Source organism: Solanum lycopersicum, chromosome 1, assembly GCF_036512215.1.
Source record: "Solanum lycopersicum chromosome 1, SLM_r2.1".
NCBI classification, from domain to species: domain Eukaryota; kingdom Viridiplantae; phylum Streptophyta; class Magnoliopsida; order Solanales; family Solanaceae; genus Solanum; species Solanum lycopersicum.
The window spans coordinates 53,458,537-53,484,061 of record NC_090800.1 but is presented as its reverse complement, the minus strand read 5'-3'; the positions used below and the strand labels follow the sequence as shown (position 1 = coordinate 53,484,061).

Here is a 25,525-nt window from a genome sequence, read left to right as displayed (position 1 = left end):
ATGTTAATTCAAATTAGCCCAAATGATGAATATAAGAAAACTTCCTTCACCGCTGTCTCTCCACCTTCTTCACTTGCTGTTCGAACAGCAACGCAAAACACATCCTCTCTCTTTATTTCTTTCTCTCTCTATAAAATCGTGAAGGGTGGAAGGAAAACCTGAAAAAGAAATCCTTAACTATTCTGTATCACCATGAATGACCTTTTAAATGTAACTTTTTTCTCTCCATGTACATCAATATTCTTAATTTCTTTTGCTGCTGATAATTAGATAGATACGTTAAAATTCTTTTTAGATTTTTTTCATCTTTCACAGCTTTTGTAGCTCAATTTTTCAATAATTGCTGTTATTTGTTTTTTCTACTTATTTTGATTTGAAAAATAGGTTTGGTAGTGAGCTCATTGTTGTTAATGAAGGACCTTTATGTGTAGTATTACATATGATTTATAGCAGATGGGTAAGCTGAAAGTGGGAATTACATTTGGATTGTGACAATTGTTAAAAACTGCAAATATTGGACTTTCTTAGCTACTGTCATGCAGTTAGTTTCTAAACATAACAATTTTCTTGATTTCCTATTTTTTCTGGAGAAAAAACATCTATAATGTACTTGATCATGGATAATGTATTTTATAAACGTGCTAAGCATTCTATGACATTTTGCATTGCCATAATTGTTGAAGGCTTTGACGCTGCATTGACGTCCTCTTTTAGCTACTAAGGTTCAGCTCATTTTTAATGTAACTTTTAAGGGTGAGAGAAGAGGTGAAGGAAGAAAATTCCTTGTTTGCCCCTTCCCTTTCTACTATAGTATTACTTATCTTTTAGTGTGGCTCCTAACAAAATGCTGTTTCAACATAACAGAGAAAGTAAAGAAGATACATTATTTGGCTTCATTGGGCGGTAAATCATCTGAAGTTACATTGAAACATGTTTATTGAGTTCATACTTTAGCTTGCTCTTCCTTTTGTGGAATAATGAGTCTTAATCATTGGTTTCTCTAAAAAGAGTCTTAATACATGGTATCCTCTTTAAGTTTTATGAAACATGAATGCATGTTTTTTTGGTATCGACCAACACCCAAGGGTGTGTCCTAACTGTCAATGAGGTTGGGAAGGACCATGGAGACCAAGTGTTTAACAGAAGCATACAGTGTCAAATGATTTGTTGTTGGATTTGTCATATACCTTTGGTGGTAGGAGGTAGCGAATAGCCAGAGGATTGAAAGAGGTGCGCAAGCTAATCCGGACCCTATTGTTGTTAAAAAGAAAAGAGTTTGTATTGACCATAATGTTGCTAATGTGTATAAATTATTATTATGACAATCTTACTGGAAAAAGTTTGTTGGAAATCGTGTTAGCATGAACAGTTGTAGGTTTCAGAACCACTGATCAGATCCATTTTGCTTAATGCATAATCTGAATCTCAGACTTGATCCTGAAAATAATTGGTTATTGTGATCTATGGTTAAAATTTCCAGTTGTATATACTCTCCTAGTTTGTGTGAGACACTTGAAAATTCATTTCCTTCTCACAGTGGGCATCAAAAACTCTCTTTTGTTAGAATTTTGCAAATGATTTTCTTTTCTGCCCGATTAATAAGACATGTGATAGTAACAATACCTTTGTCTTCTCATGTTTAAGTACTTATTAAATACTTATCCCAAAATTTTCCTCTCTTTGTTGAATAATTATTTCAGGCCCATATTTGATTTTCCTTGTGCTTTACTTCTTTGAGATCATAGAATACTTCTGTCGCTTTTAAGAAAACCAGTATTATTACCTATCAAGTGCACTTTAACCCAAAATTAGCTGAAATGACTATATGAATCATTTATATGTATTCCAGTGTATTTAGGTTCACAGCCGGAGGATTCATCAGAGTTAATTTATACTTAAGTTGGTTTTCAACCTATGGTGACTGTTGTACTCTTTTCTGGTTTGGAACTGGTTTTTCTTATCACAAGGCTCTACAAGTAGTATTTCTCCTTAATATATCTTCTGGTATTGATCGAGTCTCACAAGCATGTCACTTTATGCATTCCTTATAAAATCCTACATTCTTCTGATTTGCACTTGTCAATTAAAAATAAGAATGTTGTTTTTTATTAACCATCTGTTTGATTTGTGTTGTAGGATGGTCTTGATGCCTTTGAGGCTCCCAGGCATCAAAATGATAGAAGTGAAGATATTGAAATGGGAATACAAAGACCAATTGACTCTGGAGAACTAGGTCTTGATGATTTCTTTAAGCAGGTTTTGCTGCAGAATCTTACACATGTTTTATCTTGGAAAATTAACTCTGATAATTTCGTTTTCCCTCCTTCCCTCAATTACTTTTTGTTCCATATGTTGAAGTTGATCTCCTAAAATTTTCTGCTTGCTCATTTCCTTGTCTCTTTTTCTTGCATTGTGGCTAGGTTCAACAAATTGAGAAGCAGCATGAAAAGTTGGAAAAGCTCCTGATGAAGCTTCAGGTATAAATGTCCTTCTATTATACTTATGAAGTCATCCTTACCTAATTTCAGTTTGACTAGCATGTAGTGAGTGAGATAGAACTTCCTTTGAAAATTCCATTTAAGTTTGTTAGGTTTTCTTAGTTTTGTCTGGTTCATGCCAAGTAATGGGTATACACGGGATAGAACATCTCTGTTTAAATTATTTATTTTTATTTGTGAACATATTTTCACCAGTTACTCAGAGTAGAGGTCTATGTGGGAAATATCGATTGTTATGTTGCCATGATTTTGAAGCTCTTTACGCAAAACATGTGAAGTTGTGCATCTTTTCGACCTGGTTTCTCGAGCTCATGCAAAACATGAGGTCATGTTTCTTGAGTACGTCATCTTCCTTTCCAACCTGGTTTAGTGAGGTTGGGTTTTTCTTGTTTGTATCATGAGTGTTTCTCCTTTGCAAAGCTATCAATGCTTTATTCAAGACTCTTAGGAGTCTATCATTCATTCTCCCTCTCATTAGCTTTCCAAAGCTCGACATGAAAGAACAAAGAAAATAGGATATGTATTTCAAATGGTTTGTCCTTCGCTGTTAGGGTTTTTGATATTTGTTATTTGAAGATCTATTTTAATCCTGTGACGGTTTTGTCAATGTAAGATGCAACTATTTTTGTTTTGACCACCTGGTGCACAAGCCACTTCTTCCATATAGTGTCTCTTTTTGTCACTAGTCCTACAAAGTTCTGCATTATGGAAGATGGTTCTTTTTTATTGCACGCTGTGTGTTTACATAGAGAATAAACTAGAGAGGAAGTAAATTGTTTGAGAATACATAAGAGCTCTGGTTCTTAACCATTGTGTATTTAGACATAACCGTATTTACTATTATTCCGTTGATTGTTGGAATCCTATCCTGTTGATAATGGGATCCTATCCTAATGTTGAATGTGGCTTCCTTTATCTATAATATTAGAGTAATTGCATAATTATCTATTCAAAATCAATGCTTCCTCTCTCAATGAAGCATATGCATCATATGCTATAAGCTTGTGACATGTAATATATATTCCTGTTCCTTTAAGTGATTGGATAAAAGATCCTCAAGTTGATCATTTGCCAAATAGAAGTTTTAATGATATTGTTAGATGCTATTTTTCCTTTCAAAGTGATAATCAATCTTAATATATCTGGTTCTTTTGTGAAGATAGAATAAATGCAAATGCAAGGCACCCTAATCGTCACATATCAACTACATGGGTGATAATTTTCAGCACTTCTTATCAACCAACTGTCTTAGCAAAACTAACTCTCACAAAGTCCCAAAGGCCATTGACCATTATCTTGCATCTAAATGGACAGTGACAAACTATTTCTTGCCTTTCCTAGTAAAAATTGCCTCCAACTAAAATAGTACCTAGTGCTGGTGGTCAAACGTTTATATGAAGAACAACCAGCCCATCGCATATCTGAATCTATATCGCTCTATCTTCATATAATAGTGTTTTTCTTGGAACCTTTTGCTGACCCCAAAATACAAACCATAGTTCTCCAATGACTATCTCATGATTAGTCCAAGAACTCATTGCCAACACTTCCCTTTAAATAAGATGTCTGGATGAGTAGTTGTCAAAGTTTCGACTTTCTAACCAGTCTTCTACACCTTCCAGGATTAGGTAGTTGGTTCCCGTTATCTTGCTAGGCCTATAAGCTTTATATTGGGATCAATTGATTCTGTTGATTGTCTCATCTGAAATTTTAACTTTTAAAAAGCAAATGTTTCTATTTTTGTTTCCAGTCTACAATAACTCTATTACATGCATATCTTTTAATATTTTTTATTGGGAAATATTTTGTTAATTCATGACACTTGACTTCCTCTTTACCGTTTGGACCATGGGAAGTACTTTGTCTAAAGTTTAAACTGTTGGAGAGTGGAGACAATTATTTCCGTTTGCAAATTAATCTGTCATTTGTAAGCTAGCTTTAAATTAAGCATTCCTGCCTCGAAAATATCTAGAGCTTTTTTCCTCTATGAAAGGCGTGTGCCGTGACTAGATTTTCTCCTCTCAATTCCAAGGAAAATGCTTCAATCTGTCAGAATCATTGGTTTAGAAATGATGATTCCAGGGGTGTGACAAGTGGATCATGCCATCTGCATCACCTCTGATCACAATATTCTGTCTGAGAAGAGATGAGTATATTAGTTAGATTCATGTTGTATAATAATGAATAGCCAACATAACTCCACATTAAACCAAATTGATGGACAACCACAGAATTTTGATTTTTGATGACCTAAGCTTGTGGAATTGCTTCAGGCGATAGAGGGTTTCCTGAAAACGACAAACCATACTGTTCCACAGGCCGATAAAACTAGGTGTAATTAACAACTTTGAGAAGGTGGATGACTACATCAACTATATCGGAGTGATAGATTAGAGAATTAGAAACAGAAAGATGGGCCACAATAGTATGGGAAGGTCATTTTCATAAAAATAATATGGGAAGTAGATGGCGAAGTCCGTGAGATTCACTCCGGTGGAAGGTACCAAGTGTCGACTTGCACGTCTTGCTTCTGAGTGCGGATATTCTTATTCCTTTTTCATGTGGCTAGGAGCTCTTTCACGTTTATAATCCACAGATTTCAGTCTTTTTGGGTACTAAAACCCCCTTAAGGGTTTCAAAAAGGTAACTCCAAAAAGCATATGTTGACTTTAGGTTAGTTGATGTGAGATATGGGGCCAAATGTACTGACCAAATGAAAATTACAAAGAAATTAGGACCAAATGAGCTCTTGTTTTGAGAATGTAACAACTAATCTATATATCCACAGTTATACTACATCAAAACTAAGTTGTGTGGACTCTTCACTTTCGATGCCGCACCCGTGTCTGATTCTCCAAAAATGCACTACTTTTTGCAAATCCGACACGCACCCCTTGACATTTTTGAAGAGTCCGAGCAACATAGTATCAAGATATATAGTCCTCCTTCAAAAGTATTATTACATACATCTTGAGCATTTCTATGTTGTTCCTAAAATAGTCTAAAACATCAAAAATATCTTTTTCTTTTTAAGACAACAACTGTATTCAGTAAAAACTAGCCATCCCAGAAAAAGGCTCTAAGTTGAAAACTTTACAAGCATCGAAAGGGTGCTTAAACCTCTGCCCATATCGCTATACAATTATACATAGCCAATTCAATATATTAACTCTACTACACTCTCCCCTTCCCCCCCCCCCCCCCCCCCCCAAACACACACACACACACAGATTCTGTTTACACCAAAAAACCAAAAAGCTAAGACAATGCTCGGATAGAACTCTCATTCCAGAAACTGATCTTTAGGCCATTCCCCACTCCGAACGTCACCTGCGCATTGAAGTAAGTCCACATTCCACATTCTCCTGATAATTTTCCATATTGAGCACCCACAAGTGCCATTCACCTATTAAGCTATCCAGTTGCTCTGTAGGCCACATTTCTCAGCTATTAACCTTCTCCATAATGCTGTATCTTTGCAACAGAATCTCCATGACCATTTTTACAACAAACTAGCGTTCTGAATACTCAAGTTCTTAATACCTAGACTTCCTTGTGCTTTTCCCATTATCACCTCTTCCCATATAACCAAGTTGTATCCTTGCTTCTCTTTGTTCCCTTGCCAAAGAAACACTCTTCTCAACTTGTTGAGTTTCTTTCCAATACTTTTTGGTAGTGGAAAGAGTCTTAGCATATAAGTTGGGAGGGTCACTCTACCTCCCTGAGATAAGTATTGACTCTTCTACCTTGTCAGCTTTCTTTCACTTCTCTCTAAGACTTCACTCCATACTTCCAATTCTTTGTTCTTGGCTCCCAAGGGCATCCCCAGGCATTTGGTGGGAAGAAGAGCCACTTGGCAGCCCAAGGGTTGTCTGCTAGGCCTTGCATATTATTGACTTATTAACCGAGAACACACAACTCTTCTTGTGAGACTTCTACACCACAGAACATAAGGGAATCATCTGCATACAGTAGGTGTGTGACCTCCATGTTCTTAGCCCTGTTAGTATATGAACCAAAACCTCTTATCCACTCCAATTCATTAGCCTTTCTAACCATGTAGTTGAGTCCCTCCATTGCTAGGAGGAATAAGAAAGGAGACATGGGATCTCCTTGTCTCAGTCCCCTTTGTGATTGAAAAAACCTTCTGTCCTCCCATTTATAATGATTGAGAACTTCACTGTTGACACACAAAACTTGATCCAATTCACCCATTTCCTCCCAAACCCCATGTCACTCAGAACTTTAAAGAGATGGTTCCAGTTGACATGGTCGTATGCCTTCTCTATATCCAATTTGCAGAGATACCTGTTATCTTGTGCTTTACCCTGGAGTCCACCAACTCATTAGCCAATAAAGAAGCATCCATTATCTGTCTATCCTTCAAAAAAGCCATTTGATGCTCATTAATCAGTCTCCCCATAACAGTTTTCATTCTTTCAGTGATCAACTTAGTGATGATTTTGTAAATCAAACTTATTGGCCTAAAATCCTTTAGTTCCTATGCTCCATACTTCTTAGGGATTAATGCCACGAAAGTGGCATTCAAGGATCTTTTAAACACTTCATTCTGATTCTGATGGAAGTTATGAGTTGTTTGCATTACATCATCCTTTATGATCTCCCAACACTCCTTAAAAAACTCATAGTGAAACTATCCAGGCCAGGGGCTTCATCCCCATCACACAATTTGAGAATGTGTAGCACTTCCTCTTCTGAGAATGGTCTCTTCATCTGTTCTTGCTCCTCTTAACTTATTCTGGGGCAATTCATCATCACAAAAGGTGGCCTCTAGCTTTCTGGTTCAGTATATAGCTTCGTATAAATATCTGTTATGTACTCTTTGATTTCTTTTGGATCTTTACTCTCCTCCCCTCTAATAATCGATCTCTCGATGGTGTTGTATGTCATATCTCCTATGTGTTGTTGCGACTCTTTGAAAGAACTTGGTGTTATTTTTTCCTTGCTTTAGCCATAATACTCTGGACTTCTGTCTCCACCTAGATTCTTCATTCTTTGCTAACTCTTCTAGATCTACTAGGATTGTTGCTCTAATAATCATTTCATCCTCTGTCAGCATTCTGTCATTCTGGATCAAATCTATCTCAGCTAGCTCACTCAGTAACCTATTTTTCTTGTTGGTGTGTTCCCCAAAAGTTACATAGCTCAACTCTTTGGTTTAACATGTTTGATTTCATGCTAAGCTTGAAGTCTAGGCATCCTTCCCCAACAAAACCATTTCACTAGTCCTGGAATAAATCTTTGAAACCCTCTACATTAGTCCACCAGTTTTCAAATTTGAAGTAAGACTTCCTTTGTTCCCAATCACCACATTGTAGCATAATGGGGTCATGGTCAAATATAACTCCAGTATGTTGTCGAATATTTCTAAATTGTTCTTCCCACTCAATTGAGTAGAGAAACCTATCCAACCTAGCAACACTGTAATAGGCCCTCTGAACCAGGTGAATTCCCACCATTTATACAGGGGTCATGTAACTCCATATCCTTTATCCACCTCGAGAAATCAGTCATTACATTGGTTATTGTCCCGCATCCTCTCTTTTCTACCATTGTTCTAACATTGTTGAAATCCCCACAGGTGACCCAAGGAACTCTGCATAGCTCCCCGGCAACTGCAATTTCTTCCCAGCATTCTAAATTCTCGGATCTGTTGTGGGAAATACACATCAATGAGAAACCAGAAAAAACCATCTTGGACAACTTCAAATTTGTATGTGATTGATCCTCTACATTGCTGCCAACCCAAACTCTTAAATCCCACATAGTTACAACTCCCCACTGCTGCCATCAACTTCGATATACCCACACCTCATCCATCTACTAGCCCACAATTGTTTGGCAATCCTGTCTGGACTTTTGTCTCCTTAAAGCAGTAAACATCAAATCTCCATTTAAGTAGAGAGCTCTTAACCAGATTCCTTGTTGGAATCTTGTTAATCCCCCTAACATTCCATGATAATATATTTACTTTCATTTGAGAGTTAGTGCTGGACTCTCCCCCTGGTTCTTACACCTTGAACTTCCTCATCAAATCTGACTACAAATTCTTCCGCTCATTCTTGCCAATTCCTCTGTGTCGACATGTTAATGCTTCACTATTTTCTCCTTTCTTCTTCATCATTCTCTTTCTTTCAGCGAGCTTCATCATTAATGCATGTGTTTCTCTCCTAAAACCTTCAAACGCCACTCCATATGTTCTGCTAAGTTCCAAAATATGTGAACTTACCCAATTAGATTCTTTGACCTCTCCGTCTGTCTGGTATCTAGGATTTTTTATGGATACCGGCTCAGCATCATGAATCTGTTGAATTTGATAGCCTCCTTCTGACGATTTTTGTACTCCTGAATTCTCCCCAACATCCTTAGGTTGGTTAATCTCCTTTGCTTTACTGCTATTTGGTTCGACAACATCTTCATCTTGTTAATCGACTCTCCATAATTTTGATTTACAGAGCTGTTAATGTTTTCCACCATATTTGCTTCTTCCCATTTGTTGTACGCATGTAGGAATTGAGACGCTAGGTCCTTGATGTCATTTAACCCTTCAAGAAAATTCCCCTGCTTGTCACATGATATGTCAAGCTTTTTGTTTAAAACGGTGGGTGAGTGAGTATCTTATGCAAGTTGGATCGAGAGAAGGCCTTCGATCAGTTGAATTGGTCATATCTTCTTTCCATCCTTAGGCAAATGGGGTTCGGTGAAAGAGATCAAATGGATCAATTCAACATTTCTACTGGTAAATACTCAATTTTCATCAGCCCAACTCCACAAAGAAGGTTTGAGTCAGGGAGATCCATTTTCTCCTTTTCTCTTCATGCTTGCAGTGGAGGGTTTAAGCAGAATGTTAGACAAAGCCAAGCAATTACAATGGCTGCATGGTTTTGATGTGGGGAATATGATCACTACAAACATCACTCATTTGCTTTATGCAGATGACACTGAGGCAAACACGAGTCAAGTTCTTTATTTGAATCTGGCCCTTTTGATTTTTGAAGCCCTCGCAGGTTTGCACATCAATATGCTAAAACGTATGATCTATCCTGTTAATGAGGTGCTAAACTTGGAAGAATTAGCAGGTATCTTGGGATGTAGTGTGGGTGAATCCCTGACAAGCTATTTGGGGTTGCCACTGGGTGCAAAGTATAAGTCGTCAACTATATGGAGACGAGTTATTGAGAAGTTTGAGAAAAAACTTGCCTCCTGGAAGATGCAATACCTATCAATGGGGGGCAGACTTACAATAATCATCAGTGTAGTTGTAGTATTTCCACTTGATATATGCAACGTTTTCCTATTCCTGGAAAAGTGTTGGAACAACTTGACAAGATCAGGAGAGATTTTCTATGGGAAGGGAATACTGAGAAGCACAAGGATCATCTTGTGCAATAACCAGAAGTCTTTTCTTCCTCAACTACAGGGAGGTTAGGGATCTAGAATTTGATGCTGCATAATAAGTGTCTACTTATGAAATGGTTGGGGATATACACACAGGAGGAACATGCTTTATGGAAAGATGTGGTCAGTGCAAAGCATGGGATACAGAGTCATTGGTGCACGAGTCTTTCGAAAGCACCTTATGGGGTCGGAGTCTGGAAACGCATATGGAATCTATAAGAGGAATTTTCTCAGCTTAAGCACTTCATAGTAGGGAATGGACTCCATATCAGATTTTGGAAAGACAAATGGCTCTGCAACACAGTTCTGATGGACGATTGTCCGGGTCTTTTCTACCTAGCCAGGGATCCAAACTCAACAATTTCTCAAAATAGAGATGGAACAACCTAGAGCATTATGTTTAGAAGGAATATGCAGGATTGGGAGTTTAGTGACCTGAACAAACTACTACAGACTCTAAAGAGTTTCTCTCTCAACAATCAGGCAGCAAATCAGTTCAAATAGGGCAGTACAGCAGAAGGGGATTACACCGTGACTGCAGCCTACGATCAGTCAAGATCACTTAATAAATTGAATGACCACTGGCCATATAAGCTAATTTGGAAAACCAAGCTACCACCCAAGATCATCTGTTTTTGCTGGACTGCACTTTATGAAGCATGCAATACTCAAGACAACCTCTATAAAATGAAACACATCATTGTGAATGGATGCTACTTATGTCAGAAAGAAGCAGATAGCACTAGACACCTTTTTTGCATTGTACTGCAACAACAAATCTGTGTAATATGTTTCTCTTTTTTTGGACTCAGTTGGGTCATGCCACATAGTATCAAATAAGCTTATCAGAGTTGGTGTTGCTGGAAAGTTGATAGCACCATCAAACAGACTTGGAAGATGATATCTGCAGCAATTTTTTGGAGTATTCGTAGGGAAAGGAATAGAAGATGTTTTGAAGGTCTATCATCTCCTTTACATTCTCTCAAAGTGGAATGCCTTATGTGTCTGAACAGTTGGGTCAATTTGTCCACTTTAGATTCCATGGATAACTTTTTGGCTCCTTAGTTTTAGCATAATTGTACTAGAGCCAGCAGACCAACTGTTTTTACTTCTACTTTTGTAACTAATTTGCATCTTCTTGATGCCTTCAATGGAATATTTACTTTATCAAAAAAATAATAATTTGATATTGGAAAAAAGATTATATGGACATTTAGGTGCAAAAAAGTATGGAATACAGAGGGTAAGCTATACCTGTCCCTTTTTCTATAATCTAGTTATCTGGACAGCAAAAGGCGACAAGGGTTTGCCTCGCGTCGCATTAAAGCGCCAATTAATACTAAAAGTTTAAAATATTTAATTGCATATATAAATATCCAAAACCTCAATAGTAATAATAACATACATTAGCAAATATTTCAATTCAAAATATACAGTAGATATCACAAGTCTAAAACTTGTATGACTCAATCATTCATAAGATAATTGAGAAGCAACTAGAACTCTAAAAGCGATACTCTAATGTCCTTTTTGTTACCATCAAACACCATTGAATTCACTTTATATGGACAAATAAATATTATATTAATTAGTATAAAACTGTATTGAGTAGGGAAGAAATAAAAATATGGAAGAATGAATTCTTTTCTTAAAAAATATAGGCAGAAACAAAATGGCATGGCAGTTAGTTCAGTAGCTACAAATTGAAAAAGAAAAGCAGAGCCTTGCACCATTGCTTGAAAAATAAGAATAGAAGAAGTGAGGAAGAACATAAAAAGAAGAGAGCTGAAGAAGAATAAAAAAGAAAAAAGAATGAACCTGAGAGAGTCGCGATTTGCGACACAAAGGTCTGAGCAGCAGCGAAGATCCCGTCCTCTCGAAGGCTAGAGAGTCGCGATGGAAGTGGAGAAGAGATCGTTTAGGTCGCAATAGAGAGAAGAGGGGCCAGGTAAGCAAAAACACCCCCAAAAACCCTAATTTTGCTTTTTAAATATTAAATCACACTTTTTTTTAAAAAAAAGGTGACGCATGTCGCCTCTCGCCTTTCAGTCGCAATTGCTCGCCTTCCTGAAATCTCATCGCCACACCTATAATAGGCGACGAGGCCACGCCTCGCCTCTTGCCTTTGGCGACATGGTGAGCGCCTTTATAACCCTGCTATAATCTTTGATCAATTAGTCTTTGTAACCGTAGAAAGAATAGAAGGGGAAGCAAGAGTAGGGAGAGTATTTTTGTTACTAGAAATATGGTTAGAAGCACCAAAATCAAGATTATTTGGTTCCTGAGATGAAGACTGTGCGACATAAGCAAAAAAATCACTTGGTTGCATTGTGCAAGCAACTTATGAAGTTGATGACTGTTGTCTTGATGCTTGGTACTGAAGATGGTCATTATAGTTTGCTCCAATTGAAGTGATAGATTGAGATGATTTATCCCTAACATCAAGTGTGGGAAAAATACCAGCTCCATTATGAACCACATTTGTTATATGTCGAGGGCGATCCTTATTGTTTGGAGGCTTACCCAGAAGAAGCCTACATTGTTCTTCTTACATTCCCTCCCTTATTACATAGAGGGTAATGTAAGAGAAGTTGATATTCCTCTCTTACATATCGCTTACTTACTACAATGAGTGCAATATTTGTTGTTCCTTCATTTTCTTTTTTATATCCACTTTAAAAATTATCAGTTTGAGCAACCAAGATAGATGCATCATAGGAATTTACGTCTAGTGGTGGAAATTTGATGCACAATAGTCTAGAAAATACTTCTTCCAAGGTAAAACCAGATGGACTAGAAAGGATCTAGTCACAAACTGAGGTGAGATCTTCTCACAACCCTATTAAAATAGGAATAAGAATTACAATTCTATTTATAATTGGAATAGGAATAGGAATAGGAATTACAATAGGAAATAGGAGTCCTATTTAGAAAAGGATTTTAATATAGTCTCTATAAATAAGGTCTCAATGTAATAATGTATGGTAGAACATGAATAGGTTTATATAATCCTATTAGAATAGGAATAGGTTTATACAATCTTATTAGAATAGGAATTGATTTATACAATCTTATTAGAATAGGAATAGGTTTATACAATTCTGTTTAGAATAGATACAAGAATAGAAATAAAATAGGAATAGTAAATAGTATCTACTTGTAAAGGATTGTATTGTAGTGTCTATAAATGTGGTCTCAATGTAATAATGTAGACACAAGAACAATTCAATAATATTGTTTTCTTATATTTCTCACATGACATCAAAGCCTCTATCATCTTGGTAAACAATCAAAGAGCTTCCGCTGCCGGCGGGCAGCTATCACCCATATATGTCGCCCGTCTTGGCAACGATTATGTTCGCAAAACTTGTAGCATTCGGTGACTACTTTTTCATGTTTAAATTGTGTAGCATCGTGCCATCTTTCCTGTGACTACTTTTTCGTAATTATTTTGTGTAGAACCATGACATCATTCTGGCGACTACTTTTTCATATTTAATTTGTGTAGCACCGTGCCATTATTTCAGTGACTACTTTCTCATATCTGATTTGTGTAACATCGTGCCATCATTTCGATGACTACTTTTTCATATCGTATACGTGTAAGCATTTTGCGATCTTTTTGGTGACTACTTTTTCATATTTTATTTGTGTAGGACCATGCCATCCTTTCAGTGACTACCTTTTTTTGCATATTTGGTTTGCGTGGAATCATGTGTCTCTCTAGACTGCTTTTCATATTTTATTTGCGTAGTACCGTGGATTTTTTTGACCTACTTTCTTATATTTGAGTTGCATAGCACCCTGTGACTTTTCAGTGACTCCTTAAATTTGTTTGCATAGTTCCATTCGTCTTTCCGATGACTCCTCAAATCTAATTTGCATAGGTTGTGCCATCATTCTGACCCGATCCATATAATTTCTCTTTTTTCAGTAGGGTTGCGCCATCATTCTGACCCTACCCATATTATGTCTCTGTTTTAATAGCAGTGCCCCGTTAATTCGACCTTTACAATATAATTTCTCTTTTCTAGTTGGGTCGTGCCATCATTCCAATTCTATCCATATAATTTTATTTCTTAGATTATGACCACTTTCAGCCATCAAATCTAATACTCGGGCGTATGAGCATATTTTGACCAATTTTTCAGTGAGTTTCTTGTTTAATATCGACTCATCTATTGATTTCAACATGATCCATATACTTTGTACTAGATTTTGAGCACTTTATTGCTCAGGGGGAGTTTAGTAGCGTTGTATTGTCGATTATGTAAGTTACTCTATGGTTTGAAACAGTCTTTGCAAGTTTGGTTTGGGAAGTTCAACATTGTAATTTCACCTCTGTGTTTTATGGACATTATGCATCAAATTCAATATTTCATGAGAAGATTTAACACATTGAGATTGACTGACATTATTCATCAAATCCAGTATTTAATGAGAAGACAAGCACATTGAAATTGATTGTCAATTTTTTGAAGTCGTCTGATCAACTTTCAATAATCTCACCAAGTCCCTCATCGGTCCTCATATTAATTACATTTGTAACAAGTTAGGTACATGAATTGTATGCACTAGTTTGAGGGGGAGTGTTAGAACATGAATAGGTTTATACAATCCTATTAGAATAGGAATAGGTTTATACATTTCTATTAAGAATATTAATTGTAAATAGTATCCTTCTTGGTAAAGAATTATATTTTAGGGTTTATAAATATGGTCTCAATGTAATAATGTTGACGAAACAACAATTCAATAGTATTCTTTTCCTATATTATTCACGATTTCAATAATATTTTCTGCTTTATTTCTCACAAACCCAATCATAGCCAAAACCATAAAGAACCTTTTAGCTTTGTGTGTCCAGAATCCTGATAATCCGATTTGCCAGTAAAAGGCATAAGAGAATCAAATTTATCCTTCAGGGATTCTACCTGACCCAAATAACTTGCCATGTCTTGTTGATTCTGTTGTAGATGAACAATATCTGACACAACTTTGTATAAGTTGTATCACATTTGTGTACAAAGTTTTGACTTTGTCCCACACTTTGCAACAAGTCCTAAAAGACCGGAACAAATTTTACAACTTAAGATCAATTGAATTTCTCAGAAGACTACACTATTATGCATCCTTTTTAATCCAAGTCAGCCTTTTAGTTGATGCCACGTCACTAGAATTTTTGATGAAGTGATCATCATATTCTTGACCTATAAATCATAACTCTCCAAATTAGCTTATAAAAAATAATTGCCACTACGATCTAGTTTTGTTGTACTAATTGTAGGTGATAGTTTGGAAGAGAATGTTGGCCCTCTCATTGATCGCTTGAACTGCTTTATGAGATGGGACCGGGACCAAATGAGCTCTTTTTATCTATATATGATCTTACTTGGTTCCCTTAAATATTTAAGTGTTGAGAACCTCATGATTTTCTAATACACTTCACAGGATGCTCATGAAGAATCAAAGGCTGTCACTAAAGCTACTGCTATGAAAGGTAATCCATTTTCTTGTGGTTATGCTGCTGTGGCATGTGCTGGAAAAAATTAATTTGCATGACTGATATGTTATTTTCTTGTATATAGTAGATTTCCTATATGCTAGTTCAGCAAAGGGTGGAGTAAGAAGCCCTTAATATGATCACTGAGTTATACTACAAATATTTTTCCACTTGATAGTTGAAAAGTTATAGATGGTTTAGTTTATAAAGGAGGAAAGGGTGAAGAAAACGATCCTCCAAACCTCTGTCAGGCCACTAGGAGAGATGTCAGGCCACTAGGAGACACGTCAGAAGCTTTAGCTTGCTGGAATATAGAAGGAAATATGTCAGGCGACAAAGAGAGATGGTAGATTGTCCTTTGCTTGTATTTGATGGATAATTCGGAAGGAAAGGAACCAAAGATGCTTTGAAAACAAGAGCATCCTTTTCCAAAGCATGAAAGGGAACTGCCTGGTAACCTTTTATTTTTGGTGTAACTGCGTCCTCCCCAAAAGGTGGAGGATACTGTAACTGTTTTGACAGTTCAGGAGGGTTGTAGATGATAGAATCTTTTGGTTTTGCTCCCTCTGTATCACTAATGTAATTAGTACTGAAATACACGCTTGGGTATTTCTTTGTTTATAAAATGTTAACTTCCTATTAAAAAAGATGAATGTTTCTTCTTTTCTCTTTTTGCTATAACCATCTGGTGTTCGGAACTCATTGATCCGACTAACCTAGATTGTGTAAAAGTATCCCAGGGCTCGAACCTGTGATTAATGTGGAAGAACCCTTTGAAAATGCAACAAAAAACTTTTCTCCCAAGCTCACTAATCTAGACAATGGCCTAAGACACTTCTGAATTCTGTTCCTTCTCCTATGATTCTTCTAATCACTGTGATGAACCCTTCTTCCTTTCTTCTTCTCTCTTCTCCCTTCCCCTTCTTTTTCTCTCACCTCTTTCTATAGACATCGTAACACAGTACTCAAGGTCACAAGTGAACCCAAGCTAACCCATGGTCTGGCATGACACTTAGATGTATATAAATAATAACCGAAGGTAACTGATCGGAAGCTAGAACTGAGATATATGAGAAGTTTCAAAATATAAAACTTAATACTAAAAAGGTGAGTTCATCTGACACAAAATAAACCTGATACTATGATCTGACTGTCGGTCTGAAAGCCTCTACTAAGATGAGTTGCTGGAAGCTTTGGACAAGCCCCCAACTAAGCCTAACCATTTGAAAACTAAAAGAACTAAATTTCTGAAATAAATATGAGTGTTGTCCTTGAAAGATGAGTACTCACCGAACACTGCAGGTGAGATGATACAAAATCATACGAACCACGAGCTGGATACTGGGAGTCAGAACCTATATTATAAGACAATGTAGCACAAAGAGTATGTGAGACATTCGTCACAATGCTGAAAACTGTACATGATAAATCTGAGATGTCGAACTGAATCAACATGCAACTAATAGGTAGTGTGCCGAAATAATTAGTTATAAAGCCATTGCATTAAACTAAAAACTGGTTGTACTGTGGGAGATATTAATAACCGACAACCTTTCTTTGAGCTAAATAAAGTCCAGTCATTACCCCGGCTGGGAGGGCGCTCTATACCTTGCTAGGTAAGAGACACTGTCACATGTGGATCCACTAAGCTGATGTCCAAAAAGTACTAAGCAGTCAGTCCTGATCTGATGAATGACCCTTAAATATGTTGGTGTTGACACCTATGTAGTCAAAGGTGCACTTTAAGTGCGCTTAAGCCCTGAAGCGAGGCTTAAAATGTGTTCAGCGCTTCGCCTCGCTTTATGTGCGCTTCAGTGTCATCTTCAAGGTTCTAAGCAAACTGTTCCTTACCACTGAGCCTCTTCCAAAGAAATGACACTAAACAATTGATATTTCACTTTATCATAATTTTTGTTTTCAATTTCTTTGATCATATATTTGTCATTCATGTTTATAATTATTCGTCTTGAACTAAACAAGCCCATGCTTTATTTGTGCTTTGTGCTTAAAGCCCCAACGGACCTTAGATTTTTTTTTAGCTTTTCGCCTTTGATAACACACTTGACATTTTCAATGACTAGGTGGTGCCCAAGATGCTATGAGCTAGATAATAAACCATCTTTTTCGAAAATTACAGGAGAATAAGTCATCTTCCATGAAAAGTATAGGATTTTCCACATATTGAGAATTGAGATGCCAGTAAATAACAAGACTATGTGATGGCACACTTATCTCCCGTTGTTGTGTGGCTTCTGGTATTGAGCTTGTAAGAAGGACCAATTTTTTGTGGTAGTGTTAGTTTATGCTTCATATTCATAGAGGGAGACACCTGGGATAGCTTTTATGGCTGTCAACAAATTATACAGTGATGATATTTTCTGTTAGAGGTCACTCGTAAATGCATAACGATTAGTTTCTCTGCTGGTCTTATACCATGTAAGGAAGAAGATAGTCTGGACAAAAAATTGAGAGAATTCGTCAAAGCAGATGTATGCATTTGCGTCATTTATGTTCACGGGTCACTCTCTGCAATGCACTTCTATTACATTTTTTAACTAGGAACACTTGCATAAACTTCTATATATTACATGTTAGTCCAATCTATTTACACAATCTGTGACTAGTGCTTGATTCTCATTACATGAACCTTGATATTAACAATTTCAATGAGTGATGAAAGATATAGCTCCAGTTTCATGTTGAGTACATAGATTTTATAAAATATACCGGATAAGAATCAGCAACTGAAGGAGAAATAAGGTTTACTGAGTAAGCTTTTTCTGATTGTTTGATCTTTCTTTGCTTTTTGTATCATGTTCATAATGGGTTTATAACTATTTTAAGCTCATTTTAAGTAGATGTTTCTAAGCGATGAGATTGTAAATGCAGCAATTAAGCAGCGAATGGAAAAAGATGTTGACGAAGTTAGCAAAGTAGCCCGATTCATCAAATCAAAGATTGAGGGACTTGATAAAGAGGTGAGTAACATTAACTTTCATCTCTTAAGTCTGGTACTTGTGTGTTTCTTTTGGTTACAATATATTTTTCTTATATTGCAGAATCTGTCCAATAGAAGCAAACCAGGGTGTGGTAAAGGATCAGCTGTTGACAGATCAAGAACCGCAACAACAGTGTAATTTGGAGTGCTTACATCTCTTTTGTCTACTCCATATTTGTTTCTTTTTTGATATGGTCACACCTAGGTATTATTTTGACATTCGTGGGTGGGTATCTCTGAATAACTTCTTTAATGGATGCACAAATTGGCTGCTGGCACAAAACGATATATTAGGACATACAGTGCATATGTTTGAAGATAGGTCTAGTGTGTCTCCGTGCATTTGCTAGTATGACTGTATACTATTTTCTCTTGTCGTACGGTTATGGCATACTACTTAGACTCAAATTGCTCTATTACTACCTTTTACACAAATTGATGTTATTTCTATAGTTCTTCTAAGCAGCATATATTGTTGGTTTCTGCCTTGTTAAGATCGCATATCTGAATTATATGAACATCCTCTTCTGACTCGTAATACAAAAGTAATTACCAATTTATATGTTCATAAAGCACAAATATTAGTTTTTATATGCACATTTTCTAGAGGTTCCAAACATAGCCTTCCAATATGAGAGAGAGTCAAGCAAGCCTGAATCCATCCAATGAATGAATTGACGCTTACCTTAAAACATATGAAATTAGTATCTTCCAGTTTGTCATACTTACAAACTTACGAGTTTCAAAAAAATAAAAAATCTTAATGTGTCCAGAAAAATAAAGCAGAATAGATATGCCTTTTCTCAGGCTTCTCTTCTCTTACAACAATTCAGAATCTCTATTACTTGTCTTATAACACATGTGGTCAATGAGTGAACTCAGCCTGTAATCTTTGATTGCAGTTCCTTGAAAAAGAAACTCAAAGATAAAATGTCCGAATTTCAGGTATGCCAACTACCTTAATAATGGCTCTTCCTCTTCTGTTTTTTTCTTGCTTTTTAGGTTTAGGCGATAAGTGTTTTTACAGACACTACGAGAGAACATCCACAATGAATATCGTGAGGTTGTTGAAAGGCGTGTATATACAGGTATTAAGAACAACTGAATTTGAGATACTGCATCGATTACATAGAATTTTTATCCAATTGTAACTATTTGCTTTTGGTGTGTATTCAGTGACAGGCAATCGAGCTGATGAAGAGGTGATTATGTAGTGCTGTTGAATTCTTGAAAATGTCAGTTTTCTGTGTTCATGTTCCAACGTTTCACTTTGTTTTCTGCTTCATGCAGACAATTGATCGGTTGATAGAAACTGGGGACAGTGAGCAGATATTCCAGAAAGCTATCCGGGAACAAGGGCGAGGGCAGGTATGTTCCTGCTTGGCTGTTTGTGCTATCTTTTTGTGTCAGTAGCTTCACAGTGTCGTAGTAATAGTTCATGCTGTCTTGCTCAGTTGTTCATCCTATCCTTTTCGTTCAGTAGCTTCACAGTGGTGTCCTAGTAAGCTTCACATATGACAAAGGGTCATTATATCATGCTTTAACTTGCATTTTCCCAAATGCATTGGGTCATGGTGGTTTTACTTGTAAAGCTGACCAATTAGGTTTCTATTTAAACTTCCTGGTTTATTTATAGACTTATGGTCAACAGGACTATCTAATGCTGTTTGAATTCTGTTCTTTTACTATAATTAGATATTTAAGTAGGGTTTTCATGAATACTACCTTGAGGGACCTGATATTCTCTCTGTCCCCACCAATTATTACCATGTCAGCAGTTTATTGATACAGGAATAGACCATCTTTGCACAGGTTTAGCGAGAAGGAAAAAGGTTGAGCTGATCGGTAGATATGACTAAGGAATAAAATTGTTTGGTTGTAACAGAATCAATAGCTTCTCGACTGAAGCCTCTTGCCGCTAAGTTAAGCAGCCGTAATATTTTCGTACCAATCATGTATTCATATAAATCATATTTACCATCATATTCTGACATATAATTCTCACACTGCTGGTGCCTTATGTTCTCTATTCCATTTATATTTTGGCCTCTCGAATTCAATTCCGCCATCTCTCTCTGTGAAAACAAAAGAGAAGAAATTGGTTCATTCTCATTTGACGTAACTATCATAAAGTAATAGACACTCATCCAAAAAGGTTAAAAGATAGAATGCATGATTTGACTCGGTAGAACAAGAAACCGAGGAATGGATTTCCAAATTGTTGTAGCATCTTTTACTCTCAATCCTTTCACGAAATTTCTGAGCCGGATGATTTGCCTAGCGGATTAAGGTCTCTTTAAAACTCAGGCCCAGCGCCATGCGCTTGAAGTAGTATAACAGCAGTTTACTGATTAATAACAGTCAGCAGATTACCGATTAAAAACAGTTACAGCAGATTACTGATTAAAAACAGTAATGTAACATGTCATACTCGAATAATGTTTTCTCCTACATATGTATATGTTATACTGTTGCTGGGCAAAATATGTAGGGTTAGAGAGTTAGGCAATTAATTTGAACTACAGGGGCGGATATCAGTGAGAGGGAGTTATTTGGTTGGTCATTGATGATATTTCAAAATATAGCGTTATTTTGGTAATAAATCACATTTTGGCCACCAGTCTTTCACACAGTCAATAGTAACTGTAAGCAGTTTCTCGACCTTTCTGGAGGTTTTCTTTCGTTTTCCCTCCTCATTTTTCTTCTGAATAAAGTTATGCAAACTTTGGCCTTCTCCCTCTGGCTCTGTTATATTAGTTTCACTAACCACGGCACTAATTTGGCAATTGAATTATAGTAATTAGTTCCGTTACCACTTATCTATGTTACTTTTTTGCAGATAATGGATACGCTTGCGGAAATTCAAGAGCGCCATGATGCAGTCAGAGAGCTAGAAAGGAAACTTCTTGAGTTGCAGCAGGTATAACACGTATCCCTATGATGAGGGACAAAATAACAGCAAAAATTGCTCACAGATTCCTAATTGTCAACTAAGTGGGGGAGGAGGGAAACAAGCAATGCAGAAAAATAGAAGAAGAATTGGATTATATTCTTGTTCTGTTCTGTTAAATATATAATTAAATAAATAAAAATATTCCATCTAAAAATGACGTAAATTATTGAATGAGATGTCACAATTCAACTTGGTTTCAGAATAGATGGAGGTCCTAGCTTAAGTCTCACCGCAACTCATTGTTGTTAGGAAATTCCTCAAATTCAACCTGTAGGTGAAGGGTGCATGCTGAAGATATAATTAAGTAAATAAAAGTTTGTGTGTGTGTATATATATATAGATATATATAACACAAGCATACCAAAGATATAAGTAAGCAAATAAAAGAGTGTCTCTCTTTATAATTCTATATGTTTAATTTATATCTTCTTATATGGACTAAACATGAGCACAGAGTGCTGAATGCTGATGATATGGTCTCTCTCATTCTAAGCTTATGTTTCCGAGATCATCTATGTTCTAGATAATGTCAGGTTGTTACAAACATACACTCGATAAAATAATAACTGAAATGACGGAGTTTATAAAAATTTCTCCTTTTTCTAATGGAAGGTGACAGACATTGTGAGAAGTCATGCTGCCATTATGGAATTAGTTCCTGACAAAAAAAGAAGAAAAACAGGCTATGATATCTGGTTTTAAATTGATTACAATCTTTGATGCAGATATTCTTGGACATGGCAGTGTTAGTTGATGCTCAAGGGGACATGCTTGATAATATAGAATCACAGGTAATTTCATTATCTGTGTGACCCCTATGCTGATATGGGTACTTTCTATTTTCTTTTGTCTTGCATTTTTTTTTGTGTCTATCATTATGTTTCATTTCCTCATTGTTTGACATGCCAATTGAAATTAATCACCTACCTCTAGCCTGGTACCTTTTCTTCCTCTTTCCTCTTTCCTCTTATGCATAATTAAATATTCGCCATCTTTATATTTTATTTCCCCATTGCTTGATAATCCAATTGAAATTCATTATATTTGTATGAATCCGACCCTCATACCTATTACCTACACCTTTTTTAAATTTTTTTTTTGTTGGGAAATATTCCGTGTTTATATTTTGTTGTTAAAAGGTTCAAATATGCGATCTTATTGAGAAAAAAATTATTTGTGCCACCCCACTAAATGTTGGGCTCAATCATGCGATTACTGTTACAAAAAGGGTCCTTTCGTGCTATTATTTTTTAGCGGTTAGATTTGATAGTTCTGTAAAACTATTTTTTCCACGTCGGCTCTTATTAGAGGTCCACATCACCAGAATTAAAATGGTCAAAAAAAGTTCAAATATGCAATTGAACTTTGAGAAAAAAGATTAATCTACACCATTCGTTAATAACATTGGTTTCAACCATGCCACCATCATTACAGAATGAGCCCATTCGTTCTACTTTTTGACAGTCAGGTTTGATGGTTTTACAAAATTGTTTTTTATTTGATCTGGCCCATTTCCCTTTTATTTCTCCTAAGATCCTTAGATTGACAATTGACAAGAAACTGCCAGAGGAATTCATCATTATACATTGGTACAAAAAAAAAGTGGGATCAATGGAACTCCATACAGGAAGAAAATAAACAAGAAAAAAAAACTTACGTTCGCTAATGAAGAAGTGATGTAATCAAGAAAAATGGGGTTCTATTTTTGAATAGTGAGAGAAGAGTGATGGAGCTTTGTGTTAAGAAATTGTAAGATTAGGGCTTTTAAGCATTAATTTTTGAAGCTTCTGTAAGGGAGTCAAACATTAAAAAAGGAGAAGTTTTCGATCTAATGGGTTTGGGGGAGAAATAAAAGGAAAATGGGTAAGGGTGGGTGGGTGATCACCCCCAAAACTTGTCCTATAAAGGATAAGCGGTTGTTGCAAATATAATCTAGCTTTCTTTGTGACGGGAGTCGACCCCCCAAAGACTTATCAAAGCTTTCTTTTGTATCGCTAAGAATAATTTAGAAATCAATTTCTCAAGGTTTAATATTTTGATTCTTTTCATTATGAATTCAAATAAGAACTAAGACAAATATATATAATTAAACACGTAAGAAATGTATGCTTTTCTTTTAGAGGAAACAACCTAAGATGATGCTTTCACCGACTATCGGAATAACTTAGAATATGCACGTTATAATCTTGTCGAGTTTTTCTCTATCGACCATGAACTTTTAGTCACTATAATTGTTTCTCAGCATATAATAGGGATTTTCTAGAGCTATTCTCTCGAATGAACTCTAGCTAACCAATTGCTCTATTCAGATAGATCGCACCAAAGTTCTGTTATCTCTAACTTCCACTTTTAAATCTCAGTCATTAATCTCTTAATAACTCGAAGTGTTGTTGTTCAACTTGAAACCTAACCTCAGTCTCTCTATAGAATATAAAATACCACAACATTATTAATCAAGGGCCCTTCAATTGGCTACAATAAAATATAGTTAAACAAATAGAGATAAAGTAAAACGTCTTGATTATAGTAAAACAAAATCACTAGTTCATCGTATGATGGGTTCCATCAATCATCCTGGAAAATAATCTAGCTACTCATAGTAGAGTTTAAGAACATAGCATAGATTGACATAACGAAAAAGTCAAAGAGTAGAAGAGAATGAAACAATATGTTGAATTCCAAGTTATCAGCTATTCTCCTTGTCCTTGCCTCTCAAAAGTTGCGTAACACCTTGAATATCAAGTTAAATACACTATTTATACTGCATATATTTAATCTGTGGACGGGAATAACCTTCGGCCAAAATAATTAGATCCTGTCACATTTTTTGTTGTACGCTCCGTGGGCCAAATAGCATCGCCGCTCCGCACGTGGCCAATGTTCAGGAGCTACATTTGTTTGCTCTTCAAAGTCCGTTTCTACTAGCAGAGCGGGCATGGTAGCCTGGTCAATCAGTGCATGCCAAAGTTCAGGAGTTGCATTTGTTTGCTATTGAATATTCCTTTTCAACTAGCGCGGAGTGGGCTTGGTAGCGTGGCATCTCCGCGCATGGTCAATTGTTGTGTCTTCAACTTTTTCTTCATTTTTTAAAGCCCTTTATCTCAATGACTCTCGGATGCGATCTTAATCATTCCAGTGGACTTCCATTTAGACTTTGAAGGCCCATAACAAATCTATATTTGTTCCAAATATGCCTATTAGCTCGGACAAATCTCCTATCCAAAGAAACACATGTAAGAAGCACATAACAATAATAATTATGATCAAGTGAAGGCATAAGAAAGCATATTAGACCTTTACAATGATTAAATGTACGTATTATATGCCGAATATTAGTCGAGAATGGTGTTAATGAATTGGATTTTAATTCCGAATTTAACTGCAGTGGCATGGTTGAATCTAACTATTAACGAATGACATTAATGAACCTTTTTTTTCAAAGTTGGATGTCATATTTGAATTTTTTCATACCAGTTTAATTTAGTGACACTTTGACGTGGACCTCTAATAAGAGGCCATGGGGAAAAACTGGTTTTGCAAAACTACAAAACCTGAGTTGAAAAATAATGGCAGGAATAAACCCTTTTTATGATGGCAGTGTCATGATTGACTCCAATTATTAATTGAGGACATAAATAGGGCTTTCTCAAAGTTTGATGATATATTTGAGTTCTTTTTCCTATTTTCTTTCATCATTGATTGAAGATCCAATTTTCAGGTTTCAGCTGCAGTTGACCATGTGCAATCAGGGAATACTGCTCTACAAAAGGCAAAGAGTTTACAAAGGAATTCAAGAAAATGGATGTGCATTGCCATCATCATTCTTCTGATAATCGTTGCAGTCATAGTTGTTGGCGTGCTCAAGCCATGGAATAGCAACAAGGGTGCTTGAATTTTTCACCCTGATAAAGCGATGTACAAAATACTACTGCAAGTTACTGAGTTCTATCTCTGCAAACACTTGGTCAATTACAGCCTTAGTTATTTTCTTGTGGAACCTAAAATTGTCTACCTCAAACTTTAAGTTTGAACTGTCACTGAGATGTATTATTTTAATTATTTACAAACCCGTTTCTTTTTCTTTTTTGGGGTTAGTGTAACGTCAGTGCATAACTCATTTCACTGTAGCTAAGATATGTTGCATGTTGGTTGAA

General features: G+C 36.2%; 1 protein-coding gene across 3 annotated transcripts; it reads left to right on the top strand.

Moving 5' to 3' along the window:
- Positions 1-25,525, top strand: LOC101258590 (syntaxin-132-like). Of its 3 annotated transcripts, none has more exons than XM_069297786.1 (14): positions 62-210; positions 865-1,230; positions 2,137-2,256; positions 2,421-2,477; positions 15,369-15,417; positions 18,310-18,398; positions 18,480-18,553; positions 19,321-19,363; positions 19,446-19,506; positions 19,595-19,620; positions 19,709-19,786; positions 21,258-21,338; positions 22,097-22,162; positions 25,090-25,525. In XM_069297786.1, exons 3-14 carry the CDS (start codon positions 2,197-2,199, stop codon positions 25,261-25,263), a joined length of 858 nt encoding a protein of 285 aa, XP_069153887.1. In that variant the 5' UTR covers positions 62-210; positions 865-1,230; positions 2,137-2,196; the 3' UTR covers positions 25,264-25,525. The 3 variants fall into 3 exon arrangements, with proteins under 3 accessions (XP_004229052.1, XP_069153887.1, XP_069153883.1); XM_069297782.1 differs by having other exon boundaries at positions 76-210; positions 865-903; XM_004229004.5 differs by lacking the exon at positions 865-1,230 and having other exon boundaries at positions 1-210.